Source organism: Dermacentor variabilis, chromosome 7 (assembly GCF_050947875.1).
Source record: "Dermacentor variabilis isolate Ectoservices chromosome 7, ASM5094787v1, whole genome shotgun sequence".
Taxonomy (NCBI): Eukaryota; Metazoa; Arthropoda; class Arachnida; order Ixodida; family Ixodidae; genus Dermacentor; species Dermacentor variabilis.
The window spans coordinates 172,228,694-172,243,089 of record NC_134574.1 but is presented as its reverse complement, the minus strand read 5'-3'; the positions used below and the strand labels follow the sequence as shown (position 1 = coordinate 172,243,089).

Below are 14,396 nucleotides of genomic sequence, written 5' to 3'. Positions count from 1 at the left end.
CCTAAGGCTGAAATTGCTTGCAGCACCTACAATATGCAAAAATAAGGCCTTTGAAATTAGTTTCCGTTGCGTTGAGGGAGCAGTTTCTAATGGTGCGACCACCTATTGCTTGCAAAAACCTCTCCTGAGCGATGTCCAGATTGAAATATTGCTGATTTGAAAACGTAGGATATCTATATTAATAACCCTCTGTAAGGTTGTTAATAGCATTTTGTTATTGCAGTATTCATACACCACTGTTATCATAGCACAAAATATACCTTTAAAGTCGCTAAATTAATATACCATCTAGCACGAAGAAAAACTGCCAGAGCATACATATTTAAAGATGCAAATAGGGCACAGAAATCTGCTGATCAATGAAATAGGCACATGTCTTAAATGTGTAATTATTACACTAGTATAGCTTCAAAACAAACAACAGAATTTCCATAAACATTTTCTAGACTCACTTCAGCTCTCTTGAGCATCTCCCACTTGTTGAGGATCTTCATGGCATACACTTTTCCCGTATTCCGTTCTTTTACAACAGCCACCTGCAAGAAGAGACCAAAACATACCCAGTAATCCAGTTTAAGTCCGTACTATCAGCATAAATTCAAATGTGAACAATTCAAAAACTATTCAATGCACTGCTCTGTTTCCAGGTTCCCCTGCATTTGTAACAGTGGCCCATTTCAGACTCCAAAACGTACACTTGGGACTACCCCGTGCCTAGAAATCGGCTACAGGGCAATTGCACATTGCATTATGTTGCACATTGCATTGTTATGTAAGTACACAAAATAGGCATTCTGATCTGTTATTTCCTCTTTTCGTTTCAAGTTATACTGATGATACTTTCCCAGCAATGCACCCTCTAGACCAGTCCTATTCAGCAATGAACGTATCAGTAGAAGTGGCAGCCTTAAAATTTTATTTATAATAATTTAGTAGAAAATACTACTGAAATTTACTCCAGATACTGACTTTCTTAAAAAGAGTTATGTATTTTGCTCCGTAAGGACACTGAAAACAGGCACTCTTCTACAGTTGCAGCCAGAATGACATGCACCAGAGACAAATGAAATATCAATGTGACAGTGGCCTAAATTTCTGTTGACAATCTACTTTGTCTCTGTCGAGTTTGTGACAGCACTTCAGATAGGCTTGAAGGCTGAATAACTCAGCAGGTATGAAAAACCATGCTTTGAAAAATTGGTCGATGGCTGTTTTAGTATTTAGAAAGTTTTGCTATAAACAAAGTGTAAAAAATCACAACATAATTGATGTAATTATGACCAATTTAAACAAATTGCAGAAATTGTGCATTTCACGATAAATTCACACAATAAAACAAGTTCTTGGGCGAGTTGGTCACTTATTGCAGGCATAACAGCAGCACCAAAAAACACACACAAAAGAAAGGAACGCTGACAGACACAGACAAGAAAAAAAGCAGTGATTGTCTGCGTCTGTCAGTTTTCCCCTCTTTTGTGTGTTTTTTGGCGCTGCTGTTATGCCTACAATAAATTCACACAAGTTTACATGAAAATAAAAGATTTTTGTGGTAATATGCAGGTAGTCCAGAGGGGAAAAGAGCGTAGCTACAAGTTAGGTGATGTAATTAATCAATTATAAGTGAGGATTGAAAATTACACTGAAAATGTGATTTAACCATCTGGTGTATTCTGTGCTACTTCAATAACCTTGCTAATTAACCAAATGGAGTGTCGTGAAAACAACACTAAACACAACTTTAAATTTAGCCATGTTCATCCATTCAATGGCGAGTTATCTGAGCAAGTGTTGCCTGACGCAGTCATCTTGACGAGTAAAAAAATTTGAAGTTTTGATGAAGGTTGTCAGCTTTGCCGAACTGCACATCACATCCTTATATCTCTGTGAAAGTCCATGCAGCAATACTCAAGATCAACATCCTTTATCATAGACCTACACAATAGACTGCAACAGAGAGCTGCAAAATTTTTCTGATTTTACAAAATTACTAGTCACTTTTGGAAATAGCACCTCATCAACAGCCATTCTTGAGCACACTCCGATTCAGCATGTGCCAGCTGGTTGAACCCGTGGAAGAAGTCACAACAGGAAATACTTGTAAGTGAAACTTTTTTTATAGTCAACCTTATCCTAACATTGCACACATAGGTGTTTTCAAAACTATCATCTGTGGACTTTAGTGCTCCTCAAAATATATTAAGATGAGCTCAACAGATAGTCACAAGCAATCATCATTTATGAGAACAAGTGCTGGAGAGCCTTGTTATACAATATGAACAACCTATCTATATAAAGCTGCATTCATGTATACTGTGTTCAGATAAAATAAAGAAAGATGTTGTGTATTGCAATAGGCTTGACATCTTGACTGCCTTCATAAAATCCTGACATTAGCAGGTTCATTTTCTAGCATATAACGTCAACTTCCTCATTGTTTGCATACTATGAGAGACATTTTAACCCTCTGTGTGCAGGGCATATTTCCAAAATGAAATGAATTCAATTTCTGTCTAAGTAACACATTGGCAGACTTTAAATTCAAATGTTATTTATTAGTGATATATTGCTGAGCATTTTACAAATTTCGAGGTCTTAAAATTGATTTAAAAATTAAGACACTAATTTATTTATTTACTTATTTATTTGTTTATTTGTTTGTTTGTTTGTTTGTTTGTTTGTTTGTTTGTTTGTTTGTTTGTTCAGAAAACACCTTACAGGCTTTGCAGAAGGTATTGGGTAAGAGGGGCATCACAACAATAAGCACAGAATGTAAACATGGGAGCAAAAGTAAAAAACAAGAATATTTGTCAATCAATCATTTTCAATAGAATAATGTATGTTCTTCAGGCAACATGGTCTTTTTGTCACTATAGTAGTCCATTGAAACCACCCTCATTATAATTGAAGTCATGTGAATCAGAATTCATAAGAAGTTCTTGAATTTGTGCATTGTTCAAGAAACATGTGGGTTTTAGCACCAGTTCACCATGTTTTAAATGTGTGACATGTTATGCAACTTACAGATTTCACTTGTTGGCACCAGGACTTTGCCTTAACAAATTGTAACAGATGGCCAGTGAATTGACTAATCAGCTATCAGGAGGGCCAACTAGTACCCTACACCACACTGGGCCACCTTAATCCATCCTATCACACAAAACAGTGGAAATATTGGCAAATGTGATCAAATCAGAATATGGACCCTCTTAATTAGCACAATTCCTACATGTCCTGAGTTTGACATAAGCACAAAGTGATGCCGCTGTTGCAAGCCCACAATAGATTTACACTGCATGCTTTCTAAACTGGTGGTAATACAGAAATCCTGCACTGCTTCCACGCAGCATTTAGAGAAGTGCTGACATGACAATTCTGACTTTCATTTTTGTTAGAGGTGAGCAAATATCCAAAATTTTCTCATATGAATTGAACACAAATAATAACCACCTTCGAATAATCATGTGCATATACGTTAATTAGCTAGTTTTTTTACAACATGTTGGAACATCACAATTACATTGCGAAAAGTAAAACCTAGAGAAATAAAATAACATATTAAATCCCTGTTTATTCAACACCAGTTAATTTGGAAAATTGAACACTGATTCGCACTATCTGTCTGTTCATCCCAGCCTGTGCATTGTTATACAACATAAAGTGCCACTTAACTGAAGCATCTGGCCCTGTGTCAGTAGTCACTAAGCCCATTTGTCATCAAGGATTGTGGGTTGCATTACGAAAGCAATTGCAAATGAGCAAGGCAAAAACTGGGCTAGCACCAGGTCCATAACTAGGGAAGATTAGGGGGTTCAAACATCCCTTAGGTTTAACAATGCAGCTATATTGGGGGCGAGCTCCACCAGTGGAAAAGCTGCTGCTGCAATCGGCGTGACGTCATATGAGGGATCACGTGGACACGACGGCAGCGTCGGCTGCTTTGGAAGCGCCGAAGCAGGCTGAAAACGAAAGTTTAAAGTCCCACCTGTGCTGTGGTTCTGATTAAGTGGGGAGGTTTTCCCACTTCGTGTGTCTGCTTGACAACACCTGAAAGCATTATAATAAGTAGCAGCTGCCTTTGAAGGCATCCAACATGGTAGGCTACTGCTCGGTGCCGCAGTGCCAGACGTGTGCAACGGAGCCCGGTGTAAGCCATCACACTTGCCCGCAGGACAAGAAGCTGCGTGAAGCTTGGAATGCGAAACTAAGAACTGGTAAGCCGCCATCGGCTACAACTCAGGTGTGCAGCAAGCATTTCCGCAAGGAAGATTTCTGCTGCAGCGTCGGGGCTGCGATGCTAAGTGAGTAGCAGAAAGCGTGCACTGAGACGCTCGCCCGTGTGCACTACCTGGCTAATGTCATGGAGCTCTAGCCTATGTATTTTTTGATGCTGGATACTGGCAAGTTCACTGGAATGGAAAGGTAAGAAGCACATTCAAAAGAGGCATGGTATATGGTTATATTTGTGTTAGCAACAAACAATAAATTTACTTAAGAAAAAGAAAGAAAAAAGCAGCGGGAAATTGCTCTCTGAGAAGACCGACAACATACAACAGTGATGCAACTTGAGAAATAATGATATTCAAACGTCCAAGAATTTAGAAGAAGAAAAGAAAAAGATTGAATCGTTCTGATGGCATTGAGAAGTCGCCGTAGGCGTCAAAGTCCTATAGTTATAACGAAATTATTTGAGCAGCTCTGATAGCGTCCACGCAACAATGCTTGCTTGTGTACTGTCAAATGCTCACATGATGCGGCCTAAAGCTCACGGAACAGTGCAAGAACGTCCTCACAGCGAAAGCGAAACATTGTGCGCGTATGTGCATGCAGGTGCACAGTCGACTACTGCATTGAGGCTTCATGCTGGGCCCGTATTCTGAAACGTTCGCCTTTCGCGAAACTATCGCCTTGGGTCCGAATCTTATAGTGGTTCAGAAGGGAACCGGTTCACTTGGCTTCCATCTGATTGATCAAAATTTTGCTTGCGTCAAAGGCCGTCAGAGACAGCGGGGCAGCACCAAAAATTATGATCACGTCACGCATCTGTCAATCATTTGCAAAGTGAACCCGTCTTTGGCTAAGAGTGGAATCGGCGAAGGGGTAATCCGCTTTGGGTTCTGTTGCTGTGGTTTGGCTGTTGGCTTGCAACCCTGCCCGGTTGCGCCGGTCGCATGACCCCGAAGACACGCGGGCATCACGGGCGCGTGCGTTGGTTGCTTAGGAGGTTATTACTTGCCTTTGTCGTCTGCTTGGCGTTGCTCTTTCGGTGTCGACCACGGCTGGAAGTGCGGTACGCGTTCGAAGAAATGGCGGATAATGAGTTGCATCGCCCCTGCCGGCTTTCTAAGTAGACCTTTTGCAGGCTACGCTATCAATTGGAGGAGACTTGGGTGCAAGCGGACCAGTGGTAATTCCACGCAGAGGAAAAAATTGCACGCTGCGGTTCATTGCCACCGGCCTGCCGCTCCCAGAGGTCGGTCGGAAGCAAAGCATTCATTGGAATGGCCTAGATCTCAGCTGCTGACACTGTCCACGAAGTTGCTTTTGCAACTACTGTGTTGGCAGGTAGAAGGGCTAGCTCAGCTTTCCAGTGACTTCCGCTTCAAAGCCAATGTAAAGGAGATACTTGCATGGTGAGATCAAATTCCCAGTGCTATCGCCAGTGTGAATAGCTTGCAGATCGCCATTCAGCAATCAGAAGGGTTCAACCTAGGCTGCTCCAGTGCTTCCTTCGTTAGGCTGATAAAGCTATACAGTCAGGACAGGAAGATATTGTGGAGATCTCTTATCTGGCTGCCCTTCTTTCTCTAGTTCGGGAGTGCCGCACTTTGTTCCTCAATTTCCCGGCACAGCATGCATTGTCAGCACCACACTCTTCGATTTTACTTCGCGCAGGCAATGCAGGGCCTGTATATTGTAATGTTCGATTTCAAGTTCTATTGCTTCTATCATGCGACGCGCCGTGGGGAAGATAGCAGGAATAGCGGCAGCACGGTGGCAAGAGAGTCACGCCCGAGCCGATGGCAAAGGGTGAAAAAAGAAGGAAAATTGATATAGTCGGCTAGTAAAGGTGACTCTAAGAACCACTTCACAGTTTTGTCGCGTTCGCTACTTAGGAAGTGCTGGCAGTGCATTCCTGTTGCGTGCATCGTGCAAGCTTCTGGTAGCAGACGACATTTCACTGCGCTCTGCTAACTGCTAACTCATTTACGCTTGCGATGCCGTCTGTCGGCAGAAACTTAAAAAGAATGACATCAATAAATTACTTCTGCATTGCGTAAATACCCGCACCACACATTTATACCTTAGAACTTGCCGTATAACATTGAATTTATAATTTACATTTATTTAACAAGCAGAAACATTCTGCAGTTCCTCGATTAGCTCATCATATAATGATGTACACTTCAGAGGTGGCACCCTCTCATCTATTGGTCGCGTGCTCCCCTTCTTCCACCACCGGCTTAGGAGTTGCACATTTAGTGATGTAAGTGACAAAGCTAACGGTTCATTTTATGAACCGTTATAAGATTCCACCCTTGGCCACACCTCCGCCAACGGCGGGTGCTGATTGGCGGTTTTAGCAAAACCAGAAAATAAACAGTGCCATCTAGTAGTTCTGGCCTACGTCATTTTAATGTCATGGTGTTGATGGGTGCTCTCGACATATATTGAATAAACAAACACGTCTTCTGGCGTGTTCGGTTGGTGGTGAAGTGTAGTAGAGATAAGATAGGTGGTAGTTTATAGTAGCCTTTTTGGTGGCATCTTACACATGTTGTTTCGTGGCGATATCTGTTGATTCATTTAAAATAAAACATTTCACACTTCCTTATTCAATTTATTTTACCAAATGAGGCCATAACCAACCATAGTCAGTGCGCAGAACCCGTACTGCGGCCACTACACTCGACAACAACACACCCGAGTCACTCTGCACTCGCACAGTGCGCTCTCTCATGCGATGTGAATCATTCAACAACGCATATTGGTAGTGCACGCTGACGTCACGGGTAAGCAGTTGCTTGATTTATTGAACGTGACTATCGCAGCGGCGAAACTATTGCGGAAGGCGAAGGTTTCAGAATACGGCCCCTGTTATGCTTCAGTTCATTACAGAGACAGCCCAATACAAGAACATATTTCACATAGTTTTCTCTCTGCGACCTCCTACTTTTCAGGCAAGAAACCAGTTAGGGGGACTTTATTGCGGCGACCGCGTCCAGTGGGCATTCACTGTACATATTCAGTATAGAGACAGCATCTGTAAGCCATTCTGTGCTTTCTGTTTGCCCAAGATTATTTTTTTTTATAGTAAAAGCTTCTGTCATTTCGAGAGTACTTACAGAAATGTCAAAGAGGGCTCCCGCATGTTGTTTTTATTTATTTATTTATTTATTTATTTATTTATTTATTTATTTATTTATTTATTTATTTATTTATACATACTGCAGCGCAATAAGCGCTAGAGCAGGAGTGGATTACAAGAGAAAAATTATACACAAAAAAGTATGATACAACGATGTGCTAGGACCATTCATCTTGGATGGCAGATACAAAACTTCGGGATGAGCATGAGCGAATAGGCCCAAGTAAGGAATTCCAGTCTTGTATGGAAAGAGGAAAAAAGCTGAATTTAAACATATTAGTGCATGCAAAGTAGGGAATCAAGCTCAAGTTGTGATGTCGTCTCGTTGATGACTCTGGTGCGAGGTTAGTACAGTTGTTTTTTCAGTCTAACAGAAGGATTGACAATGTTGCACAAGAAATCTAAGGATGCTATGTGGCGCCGTGAATAGAGCAAAGTTAAATTCAAGGAACGAAGTAGAAGAAGGTGAAAAGTCACAATCATAACGGTGACATATAAATCTTAGATTTTTTCTGAATTGTTTCTAGCCTATTAATCTCGCACTGCTTATAAGGGTTCCAAACGACACACGCTCAGTCAACAACAGGATGGATTAGCGCATTATATAACAGTAACTTAGTATCTTTTAGAGAGTTGGATAGTGTACGACATAGGTAACCTAATTTTTTCAGTGCTTTGTTAAAAATGTAATCAGTGCCATTAGACCATGACATGTTATGTGTAAAAATGATACTGAGATACTTACACTCAGATACCCTACACACAGCTCAGTAACTCAAGGAGTAATGAAAAAGAGAAGGAGATTTTTTACAGAAGGATATAAGGATAGTTTTATCAAAGTTAATGTTCATTTGCCAGGTGCTGCACCAAGTGCAAAACCTAGTCAACGACTGTTGGAGGCGGTAATGATCATCAGAAGAGTTAATAACTTCGTATAAAACCCCATCATCAGCATAAAGACAAATGTTAGAAGAGATGTTAACAGGCAAATCATTTGTGTAAATAAAAAAAAAGCAGTGACCCAAGAATGGAGCCCTGCAGCACTCTAGATGTCGCATCAATAGCAGTAGAGGCAGTTCAGGTATAAGAAACGAACTAGGAACAAAGTGAAAGAAAACTTGAAATCCTGTTAAATAGTTGAGGATTATTTAGTACAGCATTAAGTTTAGCAAGGAGTTTAGAATATAATACTGTGTCAAATGCTTTAGAGAAGTCTATAAGAATAGCACCAATCTGGTAGCCAACATCAAGGTTAAGGAAAATTTCATGAGAAAATGTCATTAAGTGAAATTACACCCTCCATCAAGTACAAAATATATTAAATATTAGTCATGAATAGGTGGCGTGTGCCGCAGCCCGTTTTAGAGGTTTCAGCGTTATCCATCCATCCATCCATTGAGCACCGACAGCCAAACCTATGAGGAGTGCACCGCGTTATCTCTCACACTACGCAAGCGAGGCGCTTCCATCAGATGGCAACTTCATAAGTCCACGCCACCCATCCTTCTCAATACAACTTCTTTATATGTTTGTCATGATATTACATGATTATGTCAAGTTGGTAAATAGTATTATATGTTTATGCTATCATATGTCCATGATCTGTTTAATCCACACATGAGCATGAGTATAAATCTTTCGAAATAGCTGCCGTTTACCCCGCAGAACCCTTCCCAAAAATAATTCCTGGGCATGGCACTAGGTAGCACTCAACCAAAACGAAATGATGGTGTGCTGTTCACTACAACGATTACTTAGAAAAGCCCCACGGAAATATGGCACTTCTTCTTTTCCCCACATTTCGGACCACATACGTGCAGGACTCCTTCTGCATAGCACAAGCAGCAAGCCTATTCTGTTGTTTTCCTTCAATGTAAGACATTGAATAACCTCACTGTCGTAGACATACTGCATTTACAAGGATATAACGTAACCATGAATACTATAATGCTATGTGTGAAGGTACGTTCGAATGCTCTCATTTAGTTATGGTTTGATGATCATAGATTATAGTTAATTAGATATAGTTAGTTATCTATAGGGATTTGCTTTAGTTTGATTATTATAGATTATAGTTAAACAGTGCAAATATCAGAAGGTGCAAGAAGAAGATCAGATAAACCAGAAGATACCTCCTGCGTTTCCTGTTCATGTACTTTTTATACCACATACAACATATTATATCAACTCGCCCAGTTTCCACTTCTGCTGAACTAGAGATGTCCAATGTCATGAAACAAATTAAAACAGCACAAAAGAGGCTCAGGCAGGCCACGCAACAGCACAAGTGCTCACTAACATTTCATGTATTTCAGGACTACGTAAAATGTGAGTACATGTGAGAACAAGCGCCAGCAGAGGTACTCGAAATAATATATATATAAAGGAGAAGAAAGGGGGTTGCGAAGGTTGTGGGTTCAATTCCCACCTGCGGCAAGTTGTTTTTTCATCCACTTTAATTTCCATTAATTTATCGTTTCTTTATTTCATTTATTAAGCACAAGTAATTTCCCCTATGTTGTCCTTGGTGTCAGTGTTTGTTGGCTTCTTATGATATGACTATATATATATATATATATATATATATATATATATATATATATATATATATATATATATATATATATATATATATACTTAGTCGGTTCTGTATCAGCACTAAGGTATCTGTGAATTTAGCCTTTCCCCTGCCTTAAGCTGACAGACGTGTCACTAACGCAATTGCGACCCCTCTGCTTAGAAAAAAAGACCCCCAGAAGCTTACATGCCAGTGTTCCTGTTCCTACCTAATATTTTCTGCATAATGCACACAAACTCGTATGTGTGATGGGCACCTGCATCGTGGTAACGCCAATAGAGGATTGACAATCACCAATAGGGGGTGATGGTCAGTCCTGCGTCAAGCTTGGGGGCGTATTGTGATAAAACATATTCCTCATTGCTCCGATCACTGCGCAGAAGGCATGTTTGCATTGTGAGGCCGCGTGGGCAGGCATCGCTGTAGTGGATCGGCCCATTCAGAGGGATATTGATCCTGTAGTTATCCTATACTCACTTGAAAAGCACTTTTACTGAAGTTTTACCCCTTCGCACAATCGCCCCATTCCCTATCAATCCGCCTCGCTATTCGCAGACCCGTGCCCCTAGTCACCAAGCTGGCTTTGCCAAAATGTTTAGCTGTCTCGTGGCTCAGCTTACCTGATGCGTCAAATTCCGCTGTGACGGGAGCGGGATAAGTAGCACAACATTGGGCACACATTCGCACGTTATATTGAAACAAGTGCAAAGAATCACGTTTCCTTTCGCACTGCCAACAATATGTTAAATTTGTTTCCAATACTCATACAATATCGAATATTGAAAAACATATTCAGCTGGCATTAAAAATCATCGAATATTCGCAAAGCCTTAATTTTTGTCGCCTATGTGAAGGCCCAAACCCTCTAAATGCTTAAATAAACAAACAAATTAATTTCTATCAGCATGCTTTTTCATACTGTTAATCTGTATATTTATTGACGTAATTTAAGAAGAGGTTGAAGTAAGCGATAATCTGCTTTCAAATTTCGATAATAATTATGAACTTCCAGAAGAAACAGACTATCGTCTGCTCACGCTCAGCCGTGACCGCCAACATAGGAATATTATTATCGTTACATTTGTCAGCCCTAAGTTAGAATATGCATGCTTTGTCTGGGATCCTCATCAACATAACCTATCTAATACACTGGAATAAGTTCAAAACCATGCAGCCCGGTTTATTTACTCTGGATATTCTTATCATGCAAGCGCGTCTGAACTGAAAACCAGTGCCGGTCTTACTAATCTAGAATCACAACGTCATATTTCTAGACTGTGTCTTTTTCCCAAATTCTACCATTCATCACTCCAGATTTCAGCTATATTACCAGCTCATCGTCAGTACAGCCGCATTAACCACAGAAAAGCTGTGTATCCTCCCCCGGCGCAGACTACCTCCTATCTACAATCATTTCTTGTGAAAATCGCAAGGGACCGGAACAGTCTGTCTGCCAACGTCATGCACCAGTCCGACGGACGCCACTTCAAGGCTGCTCTCGAATCACTGTTTTGTTAAACTAAGCCCATCCCTCATGTAATACCCCATCTCTGGGGCCTTTGAGGTACAATGAATAAATAAATAAATTAATTAATTAAACTTTGGCCACCCGGCTTATCTGTGTCGTAGCCGTCGGGTCTCGCTAATTTTCACTAGTTTTGAATACTCCACTAGCCTTGAACCACGGGAACTTAAGGCAAGACCGCATGCAAGCCAACGAATGCTCACTCCTGGCCGCTCCTGGTTAGACGCCTTGGCAGACTTCACTTCGTAATGAGCTAAGTATTTTGTTTCAAAATGCGCAAGTTGGATGTGGCTACTACTATCCGTCGGGATCAAGCCGGTGAAGAACAAGGCCAGTCCTGCACCAACGCGGCCATCACGGGATGCCGCTGGCTGAACGTACTGCAGCAGTTTGCTAAAAACAACTGCGTTTGGTGCGTCGCAGGTGCCAAAATAAAAAATAGCGCCGTCTACAACATACAAATTCAAATTTCAACTGCGCGCCACGGTGACATTCAGTACGCAAAGTGTTGTGAGCACACCCTGCTCCGCCGTAGCCTTCGCAGAGCAAATTATGCATAAACAAATGTATTTAACTTCGCTGCTAGTGTAAATTTTTGGCAGTGATGTAATCATGCTGCTGCCGAAAATCTACACCTGCACCTAAGTAAAAGACACTTGGTTACTGCAATATTATTTGTCTGAGCTCTGCACCATCAGGTGGCTGCACCGTGCAGGCCGCTCACATTTACGCCTCTGCCCCAACGCCCAGTCCGCCTGCCGGACTGCTAAATACCGGACAAGCTAAATCTCTCTACTGAAAAAGGAGCGGAAGCACCACGGAGACTGTATGTTTGACTGCCAATATCTCCTATTCTGCTGAACGCAGTGAAGAATATTTTGCGACAAAATATTTCTGAAACAGTCTAATTCAACTTCAAATACACTTCTCGACTTCATAAAAGTGGTTTAGGGGCCCCTTAACACTCAAGCGAAAACCGGCCTATAAATAAACATAATCTATTAAGCGCCTGCTGGCCTTCAGTGGATGAAAGCTTGTTCAGTGTTTAGTAGCCGCGTTTATGTGAATGCGGCAATAGAAGATTGCATCGAATTTCCCGCATGTCGCATTCATGTAAACGGCGGTATAATGAAGCGAATTAACGCAGCACTGCTGTTGCTCTGCATTGTGAATGGAAACTGCGATGTTGAAAGCATACACATACATTACATTAGAGAAGGGTGGCTGATATGTCTAGTTCGTATTCTATTAATTTTGTTGTAAGAGCATATATTAGGAACCAGTAAAACAGTATGACGACAGGCAAGGGCGAATGCCCCGACGGGTCTAAGGATGGGGAGAGAAATGGTTCCAATGCATACGATAACATTCGCCAAGAAGGGCCTGTAATATAAGACGGAGAGCACCGCACCTCCTGCGAAGCATGCTTATGTGCACTGCTTCTCGTATTTTCATCCTTCGTTGAAGAAAGTGAAGACAACAATGTGAACAATGGACCACCAGACCTATATCTATCTGTTGGTTTTTAATGTGGTTTCATTTAAATGTATTAACCATGCCTGACAACGAGGATTTGTAGAAACTATTGAGTTCGTCACATGATTATGCCTGCAGCTCTTTTTTGCCATTACATGTTCCTGTGAGTGGTTTTGCTTGTTAGAATAGAATGCTTGTGCCCAGAATGGTTGTGTCTATTACTTAATTGTGTTTATAGTTTGTAAATATTACCAGAAAATTGCCAAACTTTGCACTGCCAGACAACAAAACCCTCTATTTCTCCCCAGTTTCCTTTTTTAACAACAACCGGTTTTTCAGTAAAACTTGTAGTTGGGCGAATTGGTTCATACTGTGAGGAAATAAATGTACTGCGCTAAATTCAACACATGGGCATAGTAAGAGACAAGTGCTTGTCCATGTCTCTTACGACGTCCTTCTATTGAATTTCGTGCAGTAAATTTATTTCCTCACAACACCCGATTCGTACCCCTCAAATTTAAAAGAAATACAAAAACCTTATAATATATATGTATGTGTGTGTGTCTATATATGCACAGTAAAGTAGACGCACATATGAAGCGATTTATTGACATCTACTGACTTCATATGCGCATCTACTTCACTGTATATATTTGCCCGGATCTAGAAACAATTTTTTCTGCTGTGTGTGTGTGTGTGTGCGTATATATATATATATATATATATTCTGTACCTCTCCTAATAAAAAAAAAGTGCTGTAAGTGTTTGTGTTGTCGTCCTATCTATACATCCCTGTTTCGCTTGTGCTATTTTGTTATCCCTTTGGTGTCCTATATAATCGCACAGTTACCCCACTTTCTAACCCTATGGAACCACGTGAAGCCATGCACTCCTCCGAGACAATGTCAGGCATGCCAAAATTAATTCACCTTCACTCCAGTGGGCTTTCACAGCGTCGTTCTGGTGCGAGTTGATGCAGGGGTCTGAGCCCAAAATCACAGGCCTTGACTTACCGCACATGCGTCCCTCACGAAGCCGGCTAAGTGCATTATGTCCCGTTTCCGCGGCTCGCCGCCGCCGCCATGGGAAGAAAGTAAATTTTCTGCGAGGCACACCACTGGCCATCCGTTGCATGTCCACGGTTGAGTCACGCGCGATATGACGACGTCGCGAGTCACATGATGTGCCCTGTGCTGTTCACGCTGGGGGATCAGAGATGTTTTTTAGCTTGGCTGGTATCTGGGTAAATGCAGGCGGACTGGGCGTTGGGGCAGAGGCGTAAATGTGATCGTCCTGCATGGTGCAGCCACCTGGTAACGCAGTGGTCAAACAGACAAGAACAGCTAATATTGCAGTAATGAAGTGTATCCTGCTTCGCTTCTGCAGGGATGGAAGAGGCCAAGGTAGTTTTGGAGCAGCTTTGGGAGCAGCAAAGTTGGCACATTGGAGCA

The 14,396-nt window shown here is 41.5% G+C and overlaps 1 protein-coding gene across 3 annotated transcripts in view; it reads right to left on the bottom strand.

Annotated features, from left to right (window-relative positions):
• The window catches only part of gek (serine/threonine-protein kinase gek), a 320,768-nt gene that overhangs the window by 183,884 nt on the left and 122,488 nt on the right, over positions 1-14,396 (bottom strand). For all 3 annotated transcript variants that reach the window (XM_075700310.1, XM_075700309.1, XM_075700311.1), the window contains exon 3: positions 453-536. In XM_075700310.1, the coding sequence (XP_075556425.1) occupies positions 453-536 (84 nt within the window). The remainder of the gene's footprint in view (positions 1-452; positions 537-14,396) is intronic.